Here is a 23,872-nt window from a genome sequence, read left to right as displayed (position 1 = left end):
GCGGTCTGTGTCTGAAGACGGGCTGCCCAGGATTCGAGGGTACCTACGTCGTCTTCCACCGTGGAGATTCGGGATTCCGTCTCCGTGATTGCGTAGCGTGGCGTTGCGTAGGTCCTGGCGAATTAGGGCCACATCCACCCGCACCTCCCCTATCTTGCTCTCCACAGAGGCTTGTGAGGTACTTATCGCCTGCAGGATGGTAGAGAGATCCCCCCCCGCGGTGACCCCAGGCGCAGCCGGGCCCCTCCACCTGGGTCCCGGTCCGATGTAGTGAATTGGTCCATTTTCGTTTGGGTTGAAGGAATGGGGGTCTGGGTTCTGCCCATGCCCCTGGAGAAGACGACCAAGCGCGCCTAAAGGGGGAAGGCAGGCCGGCACCGCCGCCAAGACCCCCGCCACCCGATGTAGTAGCCGATCCCCACTCCCACACGCCATAGAATGGAAGTCGCCCCCACCAGGACTCAGTCCACAGAAGGTCAGTCTGCCTCCGTACCTCTGGCCATGCACCCGCCCGTCAACCTCACCTCCAAGTCACGTCACTGGGCAGACCTCGGAAGGGCCACAGGCGTCCTCAGCCCACACGGGCCATTCCCAATGACGGGCACATCATTGTCCGTAGGGCATTCGGCTCGCGAGGCCTCAGAGGCAGGTCAGGCAGCAGAGTATGGGGGGGGGGGGGGGTCACAACAGCCAAGATGTCCAGGGTGGCAACCAAGGAGGCAGGGACTTCCAGCAGGGCGGGTGCACATCCTCCCCAGGGTCCGCGAAGTAAGAGCGCCAGGAGAGGAGGCAGGTCGCTGGGGGCAAACGATGGGCCCGGACAGCAACCACCACCCAGGGAAGAGGGGCGCATCCGTCACCCTGAGGATGGAGGAGATCCCTGGTGGAGCCCAACAGTCAGTAGCAGTGACGGTCCTCTGGCCAACAACAGTGACCCCCAAAACCCCGGAGCGTCTCCGGCAGCCTCCAGCAATAGTGACAAAGTCCCCCGGGATCCAGGAGGAGAGGGAGGAGAGGGGGGAGCCCCCACACGCGCCACCCGATATGGCAGCCGATGCGCTCTGCCGTGCGACGCTACTTCTAGCAGTCCAGCCAGGAGGTCAAAGCGGAGGACATGGCTAAGCTAGACCCCCCTCCATGTATTCACATGACTTGCTAACAGCTTAAGACATGAGATGATAAATTTGTAGCTCGTAAGGGGCATCAGTCTCAGGACTACGATGAGGCTCCAGACCCCAATTGGACCATTCAGTAGAGCCGGGCCGGCCCCGGCCCATGGGGTCAGGAACAGACACGTTGCAAAGAGTCCCAAAGAGTGTGCTGTGGAGTGTTCATCGCACGGTACCAGTCACACTCCTCCTCCTCGCCCGATCCACGGATCACAGGCTTCTGGACAGGTCCGAGTCCGACACCGTCCCTCGCAAAGTCGCACTGGGCCCAGGAATGCTGCCCATATCAATCAGAGAAGTAGCCAAGTTGGGGGAGGCGGATCCCTGATTCGGAGTGCGTGCCGGAGAGCGCTGGGACTGCTTAGCCGGTGAGCGGGATACCTCTCCCCGACGGTTACCCCTCCTCCGGGACCCGGTTCAGCGCCACTGGGACTAGGGCGCGTCTTGTTTCCGCTGTGTCTGGGCCCCCCAAGCAGAAGAAAGGGTCGCTCCAGGCAGGAGAGGCCGCTCCTTTGTGAGCCAGGTCCATGCTGTCTTATCTTGGAAGATCACCTTGAGCCGAGCCGGGAAGAGGAGATCATAGCGAAGGCCCATCGCCCTGAGTTTTTGTTTAACTTTGTCGCAGGATCGGCGCTGAGTCTGCACCTCCCTGGAGTAATCCGGAAAGACCATAATTCTGGAGTTTTGGAATTGCAGCAGCCCCAGCTCCCTGGCCGCCCCCAGAATCGCGTCCCTGTCTCGAAAGTTGAAGATTCTGAGAATAATGGGCCGAGCAGGGGCTCCAGGTGGAGGTTTGGGAGCAAGAGAGCCGTGGGCTCGCTCCACCGCAAACCAGTGGAAAAGTTTTACTTTGGGCATCCAGGAGCGGACCCAGGTCTCTATAAAGGTGTCGGCCCGTCCCTTCTCCACTCCCTCCGGAAATCCCCGGAGGCACAGGTTGTTTCTTCGCGCCCTGTTTTCGGCATCCTCGGCCCTCCGATGCAGCTCGGCGGTCTGTGTCTGAAGACGGGCTGCCCAGGATTCAAGGGTACCTACGTCGTCTTCCACCGTGGAGATTCGGGATTCCGTCTCCGTGATTGCGTAGCGTGGCGTTGCGTAGGTCCTGGCGAATTAGGGCCACATCCATCCGCACCTCCCCTATCTTGCTCTCCACAGAGGCTTGTGAGGTACTTATCGCCTGCAGGATGGTAGAGAGATCCCCCCCCCCGCGGTGACCCCAGGCGCAGCCGGGCCCCTCCACCTGGGTCCCGGTCCGATGTAGTGAATTGGTCCATTTTCGTTTGGGTTGAAGGAATGGGGGTCTGGGTGGTGTGGGTTCTGCCCATGCCCCTGGAGAAGACGACCAAGCGCGCTTAAAGGGGGAAGACAGGCCGGCACCGCCGCCAAGACCCCCGCCACCCGATGTAGTAGCCGATCCCCACTCCCACACGCCATAGAATAGAAGTCGCCCCCACCAGGACTCAGTCCACAGAAGGTCAGTCTGCCTCCGTACCTCTGGCCATGCACCCGCCCGTCAACCTCACCTCCAAGTCACGTCACTGGGCAGACCTCGGAAGGTCCACAGGCGTCCTCAGTCCACACGGGCCAATCCCAATGAGGGGCACATCATTGTCCGTAGGGCAGTCGGCTCGCGAGGCCTCAGAGGCAGGTCAGGCAGCAGAGTATTGGGGGGGGGGGGGGGGGGGGTCACAACAGCCAAGATGTCCAGGGTGGCAACCAAGGAGGCAGGGACTTCCAGCAGGGAGGGTGCACGTCCTCCCCAGGGTCCGCGAAGTAAGAGCGCCAGGAGAGGAGGCAGGTCGCTGGGGGCAAACGATGGGCCCGGACAGCAACCAACACCCAGGGAAGAGGGGTGCATCCGTCGCCCTGAGGATGGAGGAGATCCCTGGTGGAGCCCAACAGTCAGTAGCAGTGACGGTCCTCTGGTCAACAACAATGACCCCCAAAACCCCGGAGCGTCTCCGGCAGCCTCCAGCAATAGTGACAAGGTCCCCTGGGATCCAGGAGGAGAGGGGGGAGCCCCCACACGCGCCACCCGATATGGCAGCCGATGCGCTCTGCCGTGCGGCGCTACTTCTAGCAGTCCAGCCAGGAGGTCAAAGCGGAGCACCCCAGCAGCGCCCCCGGGGGGAGCCGGCTATACGTAGGGCACCAGAGGATGGGGCACCCAGTGGCATTCAACCCCTCACGAGGCACACGGGCCGAGGGCAGCCGGTATACATCTCGTGGCCCCGGGAGCCAGCAGCCGCAGCAGAAGGGGCCGTAAAGGAGGGGGGCAGAAGGGCCGGACCAGGCCGGAGCCGGCAGACACCCCCCCGCAGGGCCTCCCAATAATCCAGGAGCCGGGCCAGGGGAGAAGGCCGTGACCCTCCGGGGGTCGGCGGCCGCGGCGCCGCAGGGCCGGCTCCCGACGTCACACAGTCCCCTCCTCTCCACCCAAGGATCGGGGCGACCTCCACACAGAGGCCGGAAGGGGGTACGACGTCACAAGCCCCGGTCCGGCAGCGGCATCCAAAATCGGCGACCCCACTCACCGGGCCGTTGCTGCCGAAGAAACTCCAGGTCATGCGCCGAACCCCTGGCGCTGCCTTCAGCGAGGATGGCTGCGCCCTCCCCCTGCAGATCCCGTCCACAAGGGAAAGAAGCTCCGCACCGTAGCCCCGGGCGCCCCAGCTGATCGACGACAGAAGCCACCACCGTAGGGGGAAGTCATAGGCATTGGGGCAGCCGAGCGCCGGACCGTCAGGGCAGGGACATCAGGCACGTAGACGGGACGGCAGGGAGGCCGCCATCTTGAGTGTCTGGAGGCCCCAGGAGGGAGGCAAGAGAAGCACAGGTGAGCCCCCAAATGGAACCGGGGCAGAGCAGGTGGGGTGGGGAGTCGCAGCAGGTAGGTGCCAGGAGCCGATGTCAGCTGCAAGCGGGCGGATGACGGAGGGGGTCCGGAACACTCTTAGAGTGCGGCCGCCATCTTGACACCTCAAGCCACGCCCCCCAGAAATAGATTTCTACTTCATAGGTATTTCATTTTTCTTTTGTTTTTGATATATGTGTCTGAACAAAGATACATGCATTTACATTTTACATATTCATAAATCAAAAGAAAGGGGTGCAATGGCTATACACAGTGCATAAATCAAAAACATTCGTACAATCAAAATAGTCTGAAAAATCAACGGGTCCTACTACATTATGCTCATGTATCGGGATATTGCCTACTTGTTCTTGATACTGTGTCTATGCATGGTCCAAGGAAGTGGGGTATAGGTCAGAGAACGCTTTTAAATGTCTTGTTGCTGTTTACACCACTGTTAATTGGTTAAACTGTTCAGTTCTTAAACATTGTCTTTGCTTTGGATAAAGCGATACTCTTGGACTTGTGAGGTAGGGAGGTGAGTGAAGAGTGTGCAGACGCGTTTCGACCTTTGTGTTTGGACCGGGAGGATTAAAAGGAGGTCTTCCTAAGGGCTGAAGTATTTTCGTTTTGTAGGACACTGCAGATGAAGTACAGTGAAAGGACAATTAGACTTGTGTTTTTAATTTTTAAACATAAATTTTCAACAACAGCCATGTGCTTTACTCATTACCTGCTGTCGTTTATGGTCTATTGTCATTAGGGCTCTGACGTAGCTCTCAATCTTGGTGCCGGTGTCTCTGCTGTCGACATAAAAAGGGGACAGATTCATGTATCTGGTCTGCCTACTGGATTGGGCAATGGATGTGCTTGTTCACCATTTTTGTGGTCATACCTGCTCTAATTGGCAATCTGTTTTCAAAATAGTTCGATAATGGCTCTTTTTCCGGATGCATATACCACTGCTATATGTATTTATTTGCTGTTGGCATAAAAGAAAGGGGGAATCATTTGCCTGTCCTAAACCCGGTAGGTTCCATAAGTAGTGTATTATGCGTGCCCTCTATCATGCATATCGTAGTGTTTGTTGGAATTTTAGCACATGGGCTCCCGCGAGTGTGCGTAGATTGTGCTCTAAACGTGCGATTTAATCGTTCTACTTTTATGTGGATTCAAAAGCTATACTTTGTGTACCCTGGGTCAATTCAGTGTGCGGATTACGAAGAGCATGCCGTTCAATCTCCGCTTGTTCTCTAAGTTGAATTGCTTTCATTCATGCAATTTCTTAGGTCCAGTTTTTTTTTAATACTTTAACGCTGGGGGATCCGCATGCAACCCCTCCTTGTGGCTTCCGAACCGTAAAGGGAGTATTTCCTTTACCCTTCTCTGGAACCTCCAGACGCTCTGTCAATTCTGGTGTTCATGCTCCGGCATTTTCTTCCTGCATTCTGGCGTGCTGATCTCCGGCATTCTGTTTTCTTTCATCGACTTCCGTGTTGGACACGTGTGGTAATATTCCAACAAACACTACGATATGCATGTGGGAAGGCACGCATAATACACTACTTATCGAACCTACCGGGTTTAGGACAGGCAAATGATTCCCCCTTTCTTTTATGCCAACAGCAAAGAAATACATATAGCAGTTGTATCGGCATCCAGAAAAAGAGCCATTACAGAACTATTTTGAAAACAGATTGCCAATGAGAGCAGGTATGACCACAACTTATAAATAGTGAACAAGCACATCCATTACACAATCCAATAGGCAGACCAGATACATGAATCTGTCCCCTCTTTATGTCCACAGCAGAGACACCAGCACAAAGATTGAGAGCTATGCCAGAGCCCTACTTACTATAGACCATAAACGACAGCAGGTAATGAGTAAAGCACATGGCTGTTGTTGAAAATCTATGTTTAAAAATAAAAAACACAAGTCTAATTGCCCTTTCACTGTACTTCACCTGCAGAGTCCTACAAAACGAAAATACTTCAGCCCTGAGGAAGACCTTCTTTTAATCCTCCCGGTCCAAACACGAAGGTCGAAACACGTAGGCACACCCTTCACTCACCTTCCTACCTCACAAGGCCAAGAGTATCGCTTTATCCAAAGCAAAGACAATGTTAAGAACTGAACAGTTTAACCAATTAACAGTAGTATAAACACCGACAAGGCATTTAAAAGCGTTCTCTGACCTATACCCCACTTCCTTGGACCATGCATAGACACAGTATCGAGGACAAGTAGGCAATATCCAGATACATGAGCATAATGTAGTAGGACCCGTTGATTTTTCAGACTATTTTGATTGTACCAATGTTTTTGATTTATGCACTGTGTATAGCCATTGCAACCTTTCTTTTGATGTATGAATATGTAAACTGTAAATGCATGTATCCTGTTTCAGACACATATATCAAAAACAAAAGAAAAATGAAATAACTATGAAGTAAAAATCTATATTTTAAAAAAATATATTTTTATTTAAAGAAATGACAAACTTTTCACTTCTGTGCAGATAATCCCATCATGTCACATACAGTTGTTTTCACATGTATAATAAGTTCAATCAAAAGTATACTTTACATATGTTATACTCCATTCCTAGCTCTTCTCAGTTCTAACTCTACCATTGGTGACACACAAATCTCTCCTTTGTACAGATTTCATTTGGACCATTTCCTGTCCCATTTCTTTGGGCACCCCCTCACGATAAATACTTCTTTCTTGGCTATCATGCATTTATCCATTTCCCTATTCCACAGTGCTACTTCAGGTGGTTTCACTCCATCCCCCATCCCCTAGCGATTTCTCGTTTGAATAACGTGAAGTCCAATGTTACACATTGCTGTTCCGTTTCTGTTAGATCTGTCGCCTCCCAGATGTTTAGCAGGCCCAATCGTGGAACCAAGGTAATTGCCTTTTCCAGGGCAGAATGCATATGTGTTGTAATTCTACCCCATCGGCTTTGTATCGCTGGGCAATCCCATACCATGTGGTAGAAGGTGGCTGTTTGCCCGCAGCCCTTGAAGCAGTGATCGTCAGTCCTAGTCCCTATCCTTGCTAGAATGATTCCAGTCATATATGAGCGGTGGAAAACACAAAGTTGAACAAGGCGGTATCTAAGTGTGATGGCAGCCTCTCTGGGAGACATCAGCGCCTGCCTCCAATCCTCATCCTTGATGGCCTCCAGATCACCCTCCCATTTCTCCTTGAGCTGTCCGAAAGAGTCTGGCATATTATTGCTAAGCTTCCTGTAGGTGAGGGAGACCGCTTTGGTATGTAGTTGTCCATCTAACAAACGATCCTCTAAAGGAGAGGATTCCGGTATGTCTATATAGCTGGAGAATGCCGCCATCAAAGCATGCCTTATTTGCAAATAAAGAAAGATGTCGGTTGGCGCCAATTGGTAAGTCTTCTGTAACTCTTCAAACCGAAGGATCTTACCCTTCTTAATCATATCGCCTACCGTCGAAATACCAATCATGTCCCATTTGTCAAACCCCAGATGATGGCAGAGCATACCCAACCTTTGTGAATACCACAGCGGCGTCATTTTGGTAAGTATGTCTGTCCAACCCAACCGGGAGTTAGCCAGTCTCCATATCTGCAGTGTGTGTTTTGCGGGGCCTATGATCTGCTTTCTTCGTGAACTAGTATAGAGCGCCCCAAGGTAGCCAGCTCTATCCATCTGATATCTATCTAAAGCACATGCCAGGTCATCTGGTGGGACATATCTACATCTATTTACCGTCACCACTTGCGAGGCCCAGTAATACAGACATATGTCAGGCAGTGCGATACCTCAATCGTACCATCCCTTATTTTTTAAGAGCTATCCTCGGGCTTTACTATCCCACAGCAGTGTACGCACCTCACCTTCTACCACGGTAAAATAGGCAACCGGAACTCTATGTGGGCAATTTTGTAAAACATATAAGAACCGCGGAAGAGCGAGCATTTTAAAGAGGGCAGCACGGCCAATCAGTGACAATGGGAGGGATCTCCAATGTTGGCCATCTGCTCGCAATAGTGTCAACACTGGCGCTAGGTTGCGACCATAAAAGAGGGCCGGATCAGACGTGACAAAGGTTCCCAGGTATCTAAAACCGTCCTCCACAACTCTCAGGGTACAATCTTTTGGAAGGCGCGGGATTTGTCCATGCAGGACATACAATACTGACTTGCTCCAATTAATAGCGTAACCAGAATACTTTCCGAAATTGGTAAAAATGTCAAGGACCATACTAATAGATCAGTAAGGGTTTGTCAAATATAGCACTATATCATCTGCAAACAGTGATAGTCTATCTTCATAGTCATGTGACCACCGCATGCCCCTGGTCATGACATTTCGCCGTACCCACACCGCCAGGGGGTCCAACATCAGAGCAAACAACAGTGGCGACAGAGGGCAGCCCTGTCTGGTGCCTCTGCGGAGAGAAAACCGTCTAGATGTGTAGTTATTCACTTTAATTTGTCCCGATATGTCAGTATATAGTAGTCGCACCCATCGCCTGAATTTAGGGCCCAATCCTATCCTCTTCAAGACGTCAAACATATACGACCATTCAATTTAGTCAAATGCCATGGATGCATGGAGGGAGAGTATGACTGCGTCTTCTTCTAGGTAATGCTGTCGAGCCAGCACGTTGTTAAGTCAACGAATATTAAGGGCCGTATTCCGTCCTGGCATGAAGCCCGATTGGTCCGGGTGTACCAGAGAATACATCACTGTCCCCAGCCGCGTAGTAAGCACCTTCGCCAGAATCTTAGCTTCCACATTAATTAAAGACATCGGTCTATAGGAACAGCAATCCTCCACCGGTTTGCCAGCCTTGTGTATGACGACAATGCTCGCCAGTCACTGATCTGGGGGTAGGATACCCTTTTCCCAACTTTCTTGATACATTCCCTTTAAATGTGGGACCACCTGGGAGGCCGTCGCCTTAAGAAATTCTACTGGAGTACCATTCGGCCCCATCGCCTTACCTGATTTCATTTGGCCTTTGGCTTTTCGGATTTCCTCATCAGTGAGGTCTGCCTCTAATAACTCCCTGTCCTCATCCGATAGAGCCGTACTCCGCCAAAAGTTGACGTGACTCTGCCGCAGTATATACGGCAGAAGGCGAAACACCCCTCAAAATAGTCAGCAAATGTCTCTGCTATTGCATTCGGGCAGGATATAATCCCTCCGGTAGGCATCTGTAATCTGGGCACCCACCTAGAACACTGCTCCTTCCTCTCCAGCCAGGCCAGCGTTTTCCCCGCCCTATTACCCAGTTCGTATAGCCTGTGGTGAGTAGCAGTCTGTTTGGATACCATGTGTTTGCGGCTTTCAATTTATATTCCTCCCTTTTAAGCACTAGGCCATGTAGTGTCTCATCTGATGGCCGGATTGCATAGACTGCCTCAAGCCATTTAAGTGCTTCCTCTAGCTGCATCAATATTTCCCGCCGTTTTGCAACGTGTTGCGTTTTCAGCGAGAGGGCATATCCCTTCATGACCACCTTATATGCCTCCCATATAGTTTGTGCCGATGCAACGGATCCCACATTTTCTTCCAGAAAATATCCAGTTTGGACACCAAGCTCCTCTCTGATATCAGGGATTTTAAGCAGCCATGGATTAATGACTATGGTGTGGCTTTGCTGTCGAGCACCATGTGTGAAATCTATTCCCACTGGGGAGTGGTTTAAGAGGCCCCGAGGATACGTCTTGGGCCGCCTGAAGTTGCTTACCGAGGCTGCATAGGTTAAGAAGTAGTCAATCCGGGAGAGACTGCCATGCACACTGGAGAGGTAAGTAAAGTCTATAGTAACACCTTGCAACTCTCGCCCTACATCTGAAAGCCCTAACGCCGTCTTAAAGTCTGCCATAAGTTCATTTGACCTCATCCCTTGTCTCCTGGGGTGCCTGTCTGTCAAGTCATTCATTGTCATGTTATAGTCTCCCCCCATTATTAGGATCCCATCTGGAAGACCAGTTAACACTCAACCTAACTCTGCTAGTGCATCCTTACCCAACGCCGGTGGCAAATAGACTGAGACTATATTTATGGCTCTCCCCTCCCACTGAGCCTCAACCACTGCAAATCGCCCTGCAGAGTCCGTCCATGTAATAAAAACTATCAAGGGGACATTTCTCTTAGCTAGGATACACGTACCCCTGGAGCCAGTAGTGTAGTCAGCGTGTACATGAGCTTATACCCCCAACTGTTTAGGGCCTTATTTTTATTATCAACTAAATGAGTTTCCTACAAGAGCACTAGGTCTGGAGATTGGCGCTTTAGGTATTGTTGAACTATTCCTCTCTTAATTATGTCTCCCAGCCCATTGACATTCCAAGTGAGGACAGAGAGCACCGATTCGCGGTCAGCCATTATCAAACACTGAAATGAACATCATTGTATAGGTCGAAGACAAGGGCAATCATATCTTAAACATTCTACTAGTAGCGGGATCAGCACTAGTCATCAGTCCGTCATATAAAAGAGAACCATAAAAAATGAACCAACATCTCTCATTACATTTACTACAAAGTCTGTCCTTCAGATCCGTGGTAAAGAAACATTCATGATGAACAATATTAGGACAACCATAACAATCCCCCCTCCAACCCCTTCTCCCCCCAATCTCCCACAACTCCCCCCACCCTGCTCCCCTGCCTGTGGATTTAGAACTACCCACTCCCTAACATGGCAGAGTGCCTCTCACCCCCCCCCCCCGAAACATGATAGAAACGCTGAGGGAACTAACCACCCCCATCCACAGATATCTTATACTTTCATTAATAACCACAGCCGTCAATGTAGTATTTAAAATTGAGCAATGTCATGTCATATCCTTAAAGTCAACAGATAATTGACATCACATACCCCGAGTATAACAGAAAACACAGTACATTTATGAATCAATGGATCGCAATCTCACTCCCCCCGTAATCCCACTACTTGCGCATTTGTGCAAAGTCAGGTTCCACAGCAGAACACAATGCTGAATTACTCCTGGTCGCCTAGTCTACTCGACTCCATTGTGGCCTCCGTGGCCGCCGCCTCCAGTCGAGTATCGTTCTTCATCCCAGGTCTGTCAGGGCGATTTCTTTTCCGGATCCCCATGGTGCTCCAGCCTTCCATCCAGTCCCATACTGCATCCGGTGAATCAAAGAACCATGATTTACCATCCGATTCTACTCTCAGTTTCGCTGGAAAGAACATTGCATATTTAACCTCTCTGTCTCTCAGCTCCTGTTTTACCGCTTGAAAACTTCTTCTCTGTGCCTCAACCTTGGCCGTGAAATCAGGAAAGAAAGTTACTTCGTAGTTATCTATTTTCAGCGGGGGCCAGATCTAGATGTTTGCAGTATTAGGTCCCTGTCGCGATAGTTAAACACTCTGGCGATCAGCGGCCTCGTGGGCGCGCCAGGCTTAGGCCGTCCGCCTGGTATTCTGTGGGTCCTTTCAATAGAGAAATAACTGGACAACGTTTTAGGCTTCAGGTGTTTCGTGATTAATTTCTCTACATACAGATCCGCGGCCGGCCCCTCTGTCCGTTCCGGAACACCTAAAATTCGAATGTTGTTGCGGCGTGCCCTTCCTTCAGTCAACCAGCTGTTGCGACATCCTTTCCTGCTTTTTTTTCAACTCCAGCATCTGGCTTTGTAGTTCCGAGGTGTCTTCCTGCAGGGCATTTGTCACAACCTTCAACTCTTTCACCTTTTCACCCATTTTCTTGAAGTCGGCTCTAAGCAACGAGACCTCTACTGTGACTGAATCCACCGAGGCGCGCATCCCACCTATCGCTGACATAACATCATGGAGAGTTGGCTCTGGTCCAGGTGTTGGCGTCATTCCTGATCCAAACTTCACTAGGGGGGGTCAGAGGGAAATTTAACGACCAAAATGCTACGTCCCTCAAGACTTCTGAAAACCAACTAACGAGTAGCATTAAGTCAAAAAACCCTCTAGGTGAGGGGTGAATGAATGCGTGTGCTGATGGCAAAATCAATCATGGGGCACCTTCAAGTTAGTTGCAGTGTTCCCATCAGAGTTCCATCCTGTACCGCCCTACATCATTTGGGAATACCACCAGTAGTACACAAGGAGAGACCCAATGTACGATTTGGCGCAGCGTTAGCCTGGTGGGGATCAATAACCCAATGGATTTTATATAGCTGGTAGGAATCAGGATGAAACTGGTAAGCAGTGCTAATAAGTGGAGAAAATAAAGAATTTTTCAAAAAGTGGTGGTTTAAAAAGGGGTAGAAGAAGGAAAATGAATTTATTAGAAACCTTCTGCTCCCACTATCTAAAAACAGTGCAAAAGGTAGTGTCAACAAATAACTACCTAGACAGTTTACATGGTCATGGTCGACATGTTTCTGCAGCTTTACCTGTGCCCCGGGGTCACTTACTGCTTCGTCAGGACCTCTAATGCTACTGCTTAATTAGTGCATGACAAATAAGGAAACTCAAATAAATTAAATATCACCTTCGATTCTCCTGATGAGAGGACCGTTGGATTTCACAAGACAGCACACACATAGAAGGAAACAGAGAACACGCCTGTTAGTAAGTATCTCTGGCGAGACTGAGATTCTATACAGTGTCTCGCTATAAATGGTAATATATGCATTACATTTAACACATATCTTGTTCTAACAAATAGTCACAAGAGAGCAAGATTACCACTCGTGTAAAGACACTCACCCGCTATTAAGGAGAATGTTGCCCCACCTCACCCGGCACTAGCTCAGGTACTACGGAGCCCCGCTCTGTGTAAACAGCAAAAAACACACACAAAAAGAGCCGGTTAAAGGAAGTACTGTCTGGCCGAGACAAGCCACTCGACATAACATGGTTCTGAAAAAGCGCTAGTTTGTATCTCACAACTCCCCTATCCGTCGGTACTCCAGACGTCCAACTGGGCTGTCTGTGGGAGGTACCGACGGGGTGAGTAAGCCTGCTTATATAAGTATAGGTGTACATACCGAGGAGTAGACGCCGCGCTCACAGCTGGAAGCGTCGTTCATCGACTTCCGGGTATTCAGAGGTGTCTCCCAAGGGGTCGGCGCGGCGCGATGACGCAACTGCGTCGCGCTTAGACCTCTGGGTGATGTGGTTCTTATGAGGCCCGTATTCAAGAACTACTCAATCTAAATTCTTATATTAAAGAGTCTCATATTCTTGTAACTGGGAGGCGGCGACACACAACGTGTTGTGGTGCCCTGCTGGAACGATTTAGAAGCCTTTTGGAATAATCTGGAAGGAGGCGCCAAATACGTCTTACACCAGATGCTCCGTTTTTCGCTGTGCAGATCTTTTATCAGGATGACATTTGGTGTCATGTTAACATTTGGAAAGACACGGAGGGACATTGCGAGAATTTGCATGGGATGTCAATGCGTGATCGTGCCACTCATGCGCTATGTCATCTGATTACTGTGAAGCATACTGAACCCTGCAAACCAGTCACATATCAATTAAAACGTATGGAGATGATATCATCAGCACAATATACCGTGTCACCTAATTAGAGGGATTTTAAGGGCAATCTTATCTTGCTCTAGACGTCTCTCTAGAGTCAATAACATGCATTTGTATCATTTATTGTTATGTCTATTGCTCATGCATGAACAAATAAAAAACTACTGACAAGATTGCATACGATGTCAGTTTGTAATCACGCCCTTGCAGCAGTATGTCATCATGTTGGTGTGGTTCATATTATACACTGCAAATAAGTCACATGTCACTTGTAACAATGGGAGATGGTTTGTTAACAATATCACAAAGGTACATTGCTGAGGGCAAACAGCTCATTCCTGATCCTTCTTTATCTGATCTCGGTGAATCACCCTTATCACCTCCTTTAGCCCAAGCAAATTTCGCCAATTGTCTATGGGTGTTAGTCTTCGACCCCCTGCCTCCTGCCGCCATTTTCAGGGAGACTCTAGAAATCTCACAGGTGGATGAATAGATCGATCAACGTTACCATCTGCCGACCAGGTCTGCAAACAATCCGTGTGTGGTCTAGTCGCCCTTTACACACTCCCAACGTTAGTATATCTGCAGCCTCCCTTGGCCTCCATTTTTGGCTTCAAAGCGCGGCACCGCCGGTTATCAAGTAGGTTCCGGATCAAATTATGGCAGACCACAGTCCCCTCAAGAGGCTCTGTCCTCCCGGGCCATTAGGGAAGTTGCACCAGAGGGGCCGGCCAACCACTCAGCACAGTGTCGTGTTCGTTCACCATGGGCCTTACACAGGCCCCTGGTCAGGCAACCAGGTCCACCGGACACAGCCAGTATCACAAAGGGCTAGCGGATCATATATTGGCACAGGTGGGCATTAGATGTTCAAGATTGCTTCCAGGGGGGACTTTCTACCGGGTGATATTTAATCCAGGTCGAATATTGGCATAGCACTACTGGAACACATTTAGAGATTGAGGAATCAGGCAGGTCACCATGGTATCTTCAGCGTGGGCCAGACAGTAAAATCACAGGACACCGTCCCAGGACTCCTGACCTCTAAGCCCCGAGCCGCTCAGTGGGCCCCGTATCCATCGTCTTTTAGCAAGGGAGGGGGGGGGGTTGTAGATTAATAGCCCCCTGACCCTCACAGCACACACGTTCCCTCGACTGACCTCAAAACGTGATGCAGGTCCTCCCCCATTCACCCAGAGTACCTTATGCGGGGCCACGAGTGTGGCTGTCTCCCGGCGCCGTGCTGCTGCCAATTTCGCACCTCAGTATGTGACCCAATGCTTCCTCAGCCGGCTTTCTTCCCCTCACTGCCCACGCTCTGGCAGGCAGTCACTCATTTAAGGGCATTGCGGCGATGAGCCAGGCCGCCCAAAACCGCCCCACCCCCCCTGCGGCCGCCACTCCGACCTCCTTTGCCGATTCCGACTAGGCCTCAAAGCCGGGGCCTCAATTTCCACGCTTCCCGGTGCCGCAGCCCCTCCTGTCCGTTACCTCAGGGACGGGGTCACCGCAGCGCTCCGGGTCGCCTCCGCTGGCTCTGCTGTTCGCACTCAGGTCCCGCACTGTGTCGCTGCTAGTGCCGCATGTGGGTAAAAATCTATTTCTAATGAATTTTTGAATTGTATATTGATTATTTTGCAAATAGATTATTTTTCGATTTGCTTGTTGACCCACTAAATAGAATGGTTACAAGGAATCCAGTTTATTAGTTGAACTGCAAAGTAGGAAGGAGGTTCTCCCTCCGTTTGGAAGTATATTTTAAATTAATGGTCTTAGAAGCATTTTGTTATATTTAATGTTTATTAGATTCCAGCCTCTCGGTTCCTTAATTGAATCAATCCAGTGTTCTGAAAATTACATAAATATGTTGTCATGAGAATGGACATCAAGAAAATGTTGTGAGTGGACAAAAAAATACACACAGATCGTTCTACGGTAATCTGTAGTGCAATTTGAAGTACATTTGTTTGGCATCGGGAGCAAAAGTTCTTCATAATTTATAGATTTTGGAGCATTTGGAAATTCCTTGCATTTATATTGTATGACATAAAATCCAATAGCGGAAATAATGTTTCTGCAGGACTTCCATCTTGAGTGAGCATTTTTTTCCGAGTAAAATTGAGACAACACTTATTAAATTGTTATGACAGGCACATTTCATCCTGCGCTTTTACCCCTGGCATCAGTGTGGTGGTATTAAGGAAATGCATTTCTACACTGTCAATGATGCATTTAAGTTGTATGACACAAGCTGTTTTACAGTTTAACTCATAATCAACATCAAATGAGCCCAAACGTCAGTTACCATTTCACAGCGTTTGCCAATGTGTCATTTTGAAGGTAACATGTGCCATGAACAGTGAACGTGCCTCTGATGATACAAAATACAGCAATTCTGAACTTTAACTATTAGGTCTAAATGAAACAGGACCATACATCCAAGTTAGTTCAACCTTGTATGTATCACACACAGAAAAAAAGAAGGTGTCTTTTATTGTATCGACCCAACTAAAAACCTTTTTTCCCAATTCACTTCAATGTGGCTCATTTTTACTGCCCTTCTGCAAAGCAATACAAAGTTTTTTGTTTATATGCGCTAGAAAACAGATAACATTCTGTATTCCATGGTTACTCGCAAATATTTTCACTGGAGCCAAAAAGCATTGTCTGTGGCTTGATCGAGGACCGCATTGATGCCAGCTGGATAAGGTTCAGGTGGTGTAAGGTGGGCATAGGGGAAGCGTAGAAAGTACATGGCGTAGACAGGAACATTAACATTTAAAGTAAAATGTGACAGGGAAAGCGATACTCATCTAGTAGATGAATTCCTCAACGAGCTAATCCTTCCAACCCACATAATTTAACTACACACCACATCCATACACTTCATAAGACATACGTAAAAGACATTGCCATTTACAATACCAAAAGTTCTGACTCAAACAAATGCGAGACCGATTGCATGAGTGATTTGTAAGTACGGATTCCTGAGAACATACCATATTAAAAGCGAAACTCCGAGTTCCAGAACGCTACCCGATGTAGGGCAAAAAGTGTAACACGTGTCCTTTGGGCACTTAGTAGTTGTGACTCGCAAGGTTAAAACTTCGCATAGAGTTGCCAGTCTATTAATGCCGCTCATAGGCTGCCACTAAAACTTCACATAGCCGTTGTATCTGTTCCTCGGCTGCTGTTCGACCTTCCAGTCTGTGTCTACCTTCCTTCTAAACTGTCAAAACATTTGACAAAGAACGGATACACAGAAAGGGCGGCGCGAACGGGGGGAAAGTTCATACTACAACTCAGAAACGGACACAAGTTGTCAGGCTACGTACCGCCGTGGAAACAAAAAAGGGACTTTGGGAGATACCCATAAAAACCACAGTGTTCTAAATAAAAGCCAATCGCGTTGCGCCTAAATATGACCATTTAGCAATGCATCCGAATCATGCATACGCAGCGGCCATTTCCTAATGGTAATGTTTGCCATTCATTGTAGGAAACACAATGAGAAAATATAAGTAAAACAAAACTAACTGGTTTAGCACCATATAAATATTCTATGTATTACAAATTGCCAAATGTTTATCACACTAAGTATATCGAAAGACCCAAGATCGATTTACAACAATGTTGGTTGTTTCACCCGGAGTTCTCTCTCAGCACCATGTGTAAGTAGCGTTGTAGTGCAAGAAATATCATCGGAAATAGTCGCTCCCTTTAGTCTAAGCATTAAAAAGGCACTGGACATTTCTCTATTCTTCGGACTTCTAAGGTGCGATCAGTGAGTCTGACACCTACAGAACAAAACGTTACTGATATTATGAGTGCTGCAAAAGGATAAGCGATAATAATAAACGCAGCTAATCTAAGATGCCGATTTGCGTGCTATTGTAGTTTTAGACATAACAAGGGATTACACAAGCATCCCGTCTATTTTAGGCCGTTTTTTTTTCTCTCTCTGTGTTAACTGTAGTTTCGTTTACATTTTATTTCTATCCTAATGGAGTCTTAAGAGAGTTAAGGGCACCTTTCACTTTTCCCAATTTGCTGCTTCGCCGCGTGCGCAGGGGGACCGCGTTGACAAAATGTGTTGAGTGCGCAGGACCAGAGTTTGCGGTGTGGCTTCAGAGCCGTTGTGCGCCTGCTCAGTGCCCATACCTGTCTGTGGACGGCAAGAGGGAAGGCCCGTATTTCCCCGGCGCGGGCGCAGTTTCGTCTGAGGCCTTTGCAGCCGGTTAATGGCGACTATGTGTTAGAGCCCATGAGGCGGGCACACGCAGTAGTGGCGGCTCTTGGGGAAGGGGCCAGCGGCCTGCGCAGGTCAGAGGCCATGGCTGGCGTGTTCGACATCGACCTGGACCAGCCCGACGATGCAGGCTCAGAGGAGGAGGAGGAAGGGGTAATGATCTGGGGAACTCTAGTGGGCACATATGGGGGAATCAGTTGACAGGGCGTAGGGAGGGTGATGGGCACGGTCCTCAGCCCATAGGCGGGTCTACGGAGGGCAGTGAATTGTTGATGAATACGCCGAAGTCTCGATTTGGTGAGCAATGTCATATAGTGAGTTGCCCCATAGTGTAGTAGTTACATGGCTAGTCTACCAAAAGTGCACCACGAGGATGAAATTGGTGCATACAAGCAAAGTGTAGGGGTTGAGATCTGTAGGAGACTCGCAAGTCTGTAAACGGCGTAATCTACACATTCGTGGATCCTCGGATATGCGAATGAAGCCTTGCTTTATTTTGTTGAGGCGCAAGACCACATGGCATTCGGCCAGTGGTGATATTGTTTGCTTCATGGTGACGGCATGACTCGGTACTGCTACAATAGGCAACTTCTAATATACAAGTGTGAATACATAATCGTTGGGTCTAGTGACATGGGTGTTCTCCCTCACGAAAGCTGTTCGCTGACGGTCTATTTGAGACTCTTCCTTGCCCCGAGCTGTACTTTCAATTTCCTATGCGTAGGAATAGGGCACACGGCCTAAACCTTGTAAAGAATAGTGGTCCTTACCAGTCAAGCGGGGGATACCCTGGACTCCCCATCAGTATCAGTCCATTAGCTTTTTTTGTTTTTGAGGATTTGTTATCATTTGTTAATGTCTTAGAAGTGGACCGTTCATCACATAATGCACAATTATGCATGGCATAATATGTACCACTGTAGTGCCCCTGCGCAAACTGTTTTTCTATTAGTGTTTTTCCACCGTAGTGATACAAAAACTTGGCATAATATTCACTTATTTGCACATATGTTATGTATTCTCAGGTCCAGGAATCAACCTTACTGCCTTCAATAAATCCTGTTTAGGTCTGTTTCCATGCCCGGAGATTATATGACCTAGATACTACTCTTCACTTAATCTAAATTTGCACTTTTCTTTTAAATATGCGGTTTCTAAGATAATTAGCACCTTCTCCAATTCTTTGCCATGTTTGTTGTTCCTGTAGATTAGTGTATTGTCTTGAAAATATTGTACATGCTTTTCCTCCTTGAACAAACTGCTCATCAACCTTTGAAGCCTAGGTGCTGCTGTAGCTAATTCAAATATTTGTCTTTAAAACCAGAATGTTCTCTCGGAAGTTATGAATCCTGTGATGTTCTTCGATGCTGGATGCTATTGAATTTGGTGGTTTACTGATTTTTAAGTCCAAATTGCTTAATACTGAAAATACTTCAAGAGTGGTTAAAATCGTTTTTATATTTGTTAGAGTGCAGCTGTCAATTCTATATTTTTGCTTATTGTACACATGTTAACACAAAAACAAAGCTCCCCCCATATGACTATTAGGGGAGGGTCATTCTGTACCCTCTACCTGTTCTATTATGTAGTGGGTGCTTGAAAAATGTTGCCAGGGGCTACAAAGAATAGGCTGTGGTGTGCCCAAGACCACATTGATGCCAGCAAGGTGGGAGTGAGACATTAGGTGGGCAGAGAGGGGGACAATGACTGGGGGTGGGAGGAGCAGAGTGGGCTTATGGAAACCTAAGCATGTACATGGTGTAGTCAGTGAGTCATGGAGCTCTTCATTCCATACCGCCTACTACTTTAAGCCCGTAGTCTCAAAAGGAGTCATAGAATTGACAATAATGTGTTCTGCTGTATCTGAATCACTATCACTTTACTGCACCTTGTCGTAAGCCTTCTCTGTGTTGCTATCACTCCCTTGGGAAAGTCCTGTGTAATATGAGGTAACTTGGGGCCAGATGTACTTCCATTCCACGAGTCGCGAATTGTGATGTTTTGCGACTCGCAATTTGTGTTGCAAAATAGAATCTACAAGAGTGTTTCAGACACTATTTGCGATTCCTAATGCGGTCGAAAAACAGGATGCATTTAAAAAAGAAAAATGAAATGTTTGTTACTTTTTTAAGAGAAGGCAGTGGTCCATGGGACCACTGTCTGCTCTTATTTTCGCATCCATTCACAAAAGGGAAGGGGGACCCCTTCCCGTTTGCGAGTGGCTTACCACCTCCTGGAAGGCCGCAAAACAGTGGTACAAACCATTCTGACTCGCTATTAGAAAGGGACGCCCATGGCACGCTCCTATCTATTAGCGACTCGCAAACACTATTTTGCGAGTCGCCGTCTTGCAAAAAAAGTTTCTACGTATCAACACCCTTATTGAGGTCGCAAACGAGCTGATCCCTGTCTGCGACTACAAACACTACTGTAAATCTGCCCTTAATTATTGAAATGCAATGAAATAAGATTGCACAGTGTCACCAGAAAACCTGGGATCATCCCTGCTTCCCCACTTGACCAATTTGTGTGATCCTAGATAATTGTTTTTTCACTTTGCCTCCTTTTTCATCATGAACACATATGAGGACCTTTAAATACATGAGTTCAGGAAATGTGCTGTAAAAAACCTTCTCTTGTGCTTGATTTAATAAACTATAATGTTGTCCGTGTATAACAACAACCCAGGCCACCCACAGGGATTCGCGCAACACTCATTTACCGCTTAGTTCACGATTGGCACTGTTGTCAGGGTGGGAGAAGGCATTCATGTTTCTACATTCATTTTCAATAGATTGATATTATCTGATATACTAAGTTGAAACGCTTCTTCTGTATGTTAATGTTAACAGATAAACGTAGACAGACGAGTGTGTGTGCTTTAGACAGACCATGCCACAGAGAGCAAAAAAGAGACACTGGGAGAGGATACAGAGATGGAGAGAGAAAGTGCGAGATAAAGAAAGGATGAGAACATAAAAGGGAGGAGAGGACTAGAGCGAGGGAGATAGGCAGTGAAGGAAGGGGGGAGAGAGAGAGAGGAAAACCAGAGAGATGGAATGCGCGCAAGAGAGTGTAATCCCAGGGTGAAGAAGAGTTCAACTTCCGGAGTTTACAATTCCTCACCACACAGAGTAGATATACATCTCCTTGCTGCACTGTTTCAAGTCCATGATTGTACTCAGTGGTGGAAGTTGGGGAAAAGAAGTAGGGGAACTGTGGGCGGGGACTCCGAAGGCGGGGATAACCCAAGGATTGGATCAGTAGGCGGAGTCAGAGGTGTGGCCAGAATGTGCCAAACATCCCAATTTTTAGTATTTGTTTGGCATTTCACTGACCAGTTACAGCTTATTGTGTTATTTAATTTAACCAATGGATACACTTGATTATCTATGGTTTAATAGGAGTTATTGGCATTTAAATACATTCACAAAGTGGAATATATTTCCAATCACCCAATGTCCCAAATACGCTTAAAAGTCGAATCACAAGCCATTTGTCTCCAAGCCATGCAGTTTCTCTCATTAGCACTTCTCCTCCCTTCTTCCACAATAGCAGTTCAAGCATGAATGGCAAAATATACTAGTTTGCAAATGTTTTATATATAATTATGGCTCTGCCATATTTGTCACATAATACATCATCCACTGCATAATCTCGCAGTTTTAACTAATCATTTTTGTAGCTCAAAGTGATAGAAAGTTACTAAAAAACGTGACTTGAGTTGCTGCAAAGTGGACGGCCCTTTGCAAAGATTGACTGATCACCTTTCTCACTGCTGCATTTGTATGTTCTACTGATACTAATGAGGCAGATTCTCTGCAGAGACTTAACATGTGTAAAATGTCTAAATAAAGTATAAGAAAATATATTGCATTATGCTGCAGCCTTTTTTTTGTTGCATAATTTAGTCAACACTGCAGCATCATTTTGTCCCCCATTGCTGCATAATTCCAGTGGCTCCAGAGCAAGTACCACATGTTAAATGTGCTTGTCCATGAAGCAGAGAGTGTGAAGGTTGCAAACTTAGTTTGGTTTGTGTGCAAATCCTGCATTGCCGATTCTTGGTGAGTTGCAACTACTACTGCTGAAACCAGGCCAATGGAGGTACCAATGGGTGAGGCAGACTGGCCTCGATGGCAGTGCCAGCTTTAGTGCTGGTGGAGCCCTGTGCAATAATGTTTGTTGGTGCCCCCAAAGATCATCTACGCCTCGTACACTACACAGAGACAATCATTTATACGTGTGCAAATCACTGTATAGGAAATGTTACATAAGACCAAGGACTACAAGGTGTAGAAGCCACATGACAACCATACTAGTAGGCAGTATAGTTTAATAGCTCACTGTTCTATGTTCGGATTTTAACTTGTAAACTGCAAGTAACAAAAGGATCTCTCTGATTCAAGCAGTAACCTACTAACCTAGTTAACGTTATGTGCATTTTGTGATCTGCATGGTACATGCTCTTTGTAGCAGGCACATTAACCCTCTGTGCCACCTTTCCAGGAGTCCACCCTTACACTAGACAAAAATCCGATCTCTCTCTCTAGGAAGAACATTAATCACCGAAGTTATCATGACATTTTTATTGTTGCTGGTGGCCAGGAAGGGCTTTTATACAAGGACAAGGGAACCCAAAGGTAATTCGGTAGGGACCTTGGGTAGCATCATATTATAAAGAACAGTGGTCCCTATTCTAAAAGAATAAACAAGGGGAGATAATCATACGCTAAATAGAAAGTATGACTTTTGTCCAGCCGGACAAGAGTTTATTTTCATAATATTTTTCAATAAGTCGCGTTTAAGAAACAATCAATAACAAGTGGGCACAGCCGTGACCCACAAAACACAAGACAAAACAACGAGAGGGATTGGCCAAAAGGCAAGCCAAAATGGGTCTGTATACTTGTACTCAGTTTACACAGACATATATCCACTTTTAAACACCGTTGCACATTCTAATACAGCTTAATCTTGGTGCATAAGGTGTATCAGTGTCGACGTTTTGATGCCAATATTAAATACCAGGCATCATCTTCAGGACAATAAAATTATACATTGTAGTCTTGACAGTAATATGCTGCGCCTTTTTTCGTTACCTTTCTCCCATGTCCTTTTAAAATGTAAAAGTAAGACACACACAGGGAGAAAAGAGGGAGGAAAAGGTGTAAAGCATATTTAGAAAAATAAGCTAGGCATGTTTTCAGCATAGAATTGGTGACATTTGTGAATGACAAAAGTCATACTTTCTATTTAGCGTATGATTATCTCCCCGTGTTTAATCTTTTAGAATAGGGACCACTGTTCTTTATAATAGGAGGCCAGGAAGGGGGCAGCACGTTTTTTGGAAACCATAATATACTTGCAAACACCACGCACCCACCCGAAATAGGTACCCAGTGCGGTCACACTGTTCGCACCGCCCTAGCTCATGTGAGCTCAATGACAGTCACAGTGACTGGATCACTGTTGCTCTAGGGTGTGCTGCTTCGAGGCCTGCACGCAAGGCAGGAGGTGAACTTCAGTGTGGATTGTGGTGGACAGGCCTTCAAGGTTAACTCACACTTGCCACTGCAAAGGTCCACCTCTGTTGCTAAGACACCTGGGCTTCTAAGGTCTAGTGGGGCTTTCTAAGGTCTAGCATGGGAATGTGCTCCCTCAGGAGAGTTGTCTGGGGGACTGGTCATGAAGGCTGAACCTGGCTCCTCAGTTCCAAATTCTACAGCTCTGGCCATAGTGCCACATCCTCTCCCCCAATAAACACCATACTGCCCCACTGAGAAAAACACACACTGCCTTCAGCTACAACCCAATTGTGCCCCGCTATAAACACCAGGATGCGACTTAATTCAAATTATGCTGTTGATAAGAGTAATATGCTATACACAAATAGGAGCCAAGGGGGTGGGAAAGAACAGGACGCGTCGACTCACAGAATTCAACACAAGAAAAGACCTGTTCTATCAACTGTATGAACTGCAATGGGCATCCACCATGTATTTTTACACTCACACACTTTTGTGTGACACGACAGTGGATCAATATCTCCCATCTGCCATAGGTTGCCTCAATCACTAATTTGTCTTAAAACCTAGTGTTTTGTGCTGTC

At 47.6% G+C, this 23,872-nt stretch overlaps 2 protein-coding genes across 5 annotated transcripts in view; one reads left to right on the top strand and one right to left on the bottom strand.

Annotated features, from left to right (window-relative positions):
- Window positions 1–17,634, bottom strand: part of TUBD1 (tubulin delta 1) — a 297,439-nt gene extending 279,805 nt beyond the window's left edge. For 2 of the 4 annotated variants that reach the window (XR_013608610.1, XM_078679825.1), the window contains exon 1: window positions 16,511–16,835. The gene's annotated coding sequence lies outside the window, so the exon portion shown is untranslated. Of the gene's footprint in view, window positions 1–12,418; window positions 12,528–16,510; window positions 16,836–17,541 lie in introns of those variants that run through there. The other 2 variants (XM_078679826.1, XM_078679828.1) reach the window with 2 other exon arrangements.
- Window positions 17,635–17,647: 13 nt separating this feature from the next.
- RPS6KB1 (ribosomal protein S6 kinase B1) overlaps window positions 17,648–23,872 on the top strand; it is a 503,223-nt gene continuing 496,998 nt past the window's right edge. The window contains exon 1 of the mRNA XM_078679829.1: window positions 17,648–17,913. Within this exon, the coding sequence (XP_078535955.1) occupies window positions 17,776–17,913 (138 nt within the window). The 5' untranslated portion in view covers window positions 17,648–17,775. The remainder of the gene's footprint in view (window positions 17,914–23,872) is intronic.

Source organism: Lissotriton helveticus, chromosome 3_1, assembly GCF_964261635.1.
Source record: "Lissotriton helveticus chromosome 3_1, aLisHel1.1, whole genome shotgun sequence".
NCBI lineage: Eukaryota > Metazoa > Chordata > Amphibia > Caudata > Salamandridae > Lissotriton > Lissotriton helveticus.
Note: the sequence above shows the minus strand (reverse complement) of the source record. Positions and strands in the feature narration are given on the sequence as shown.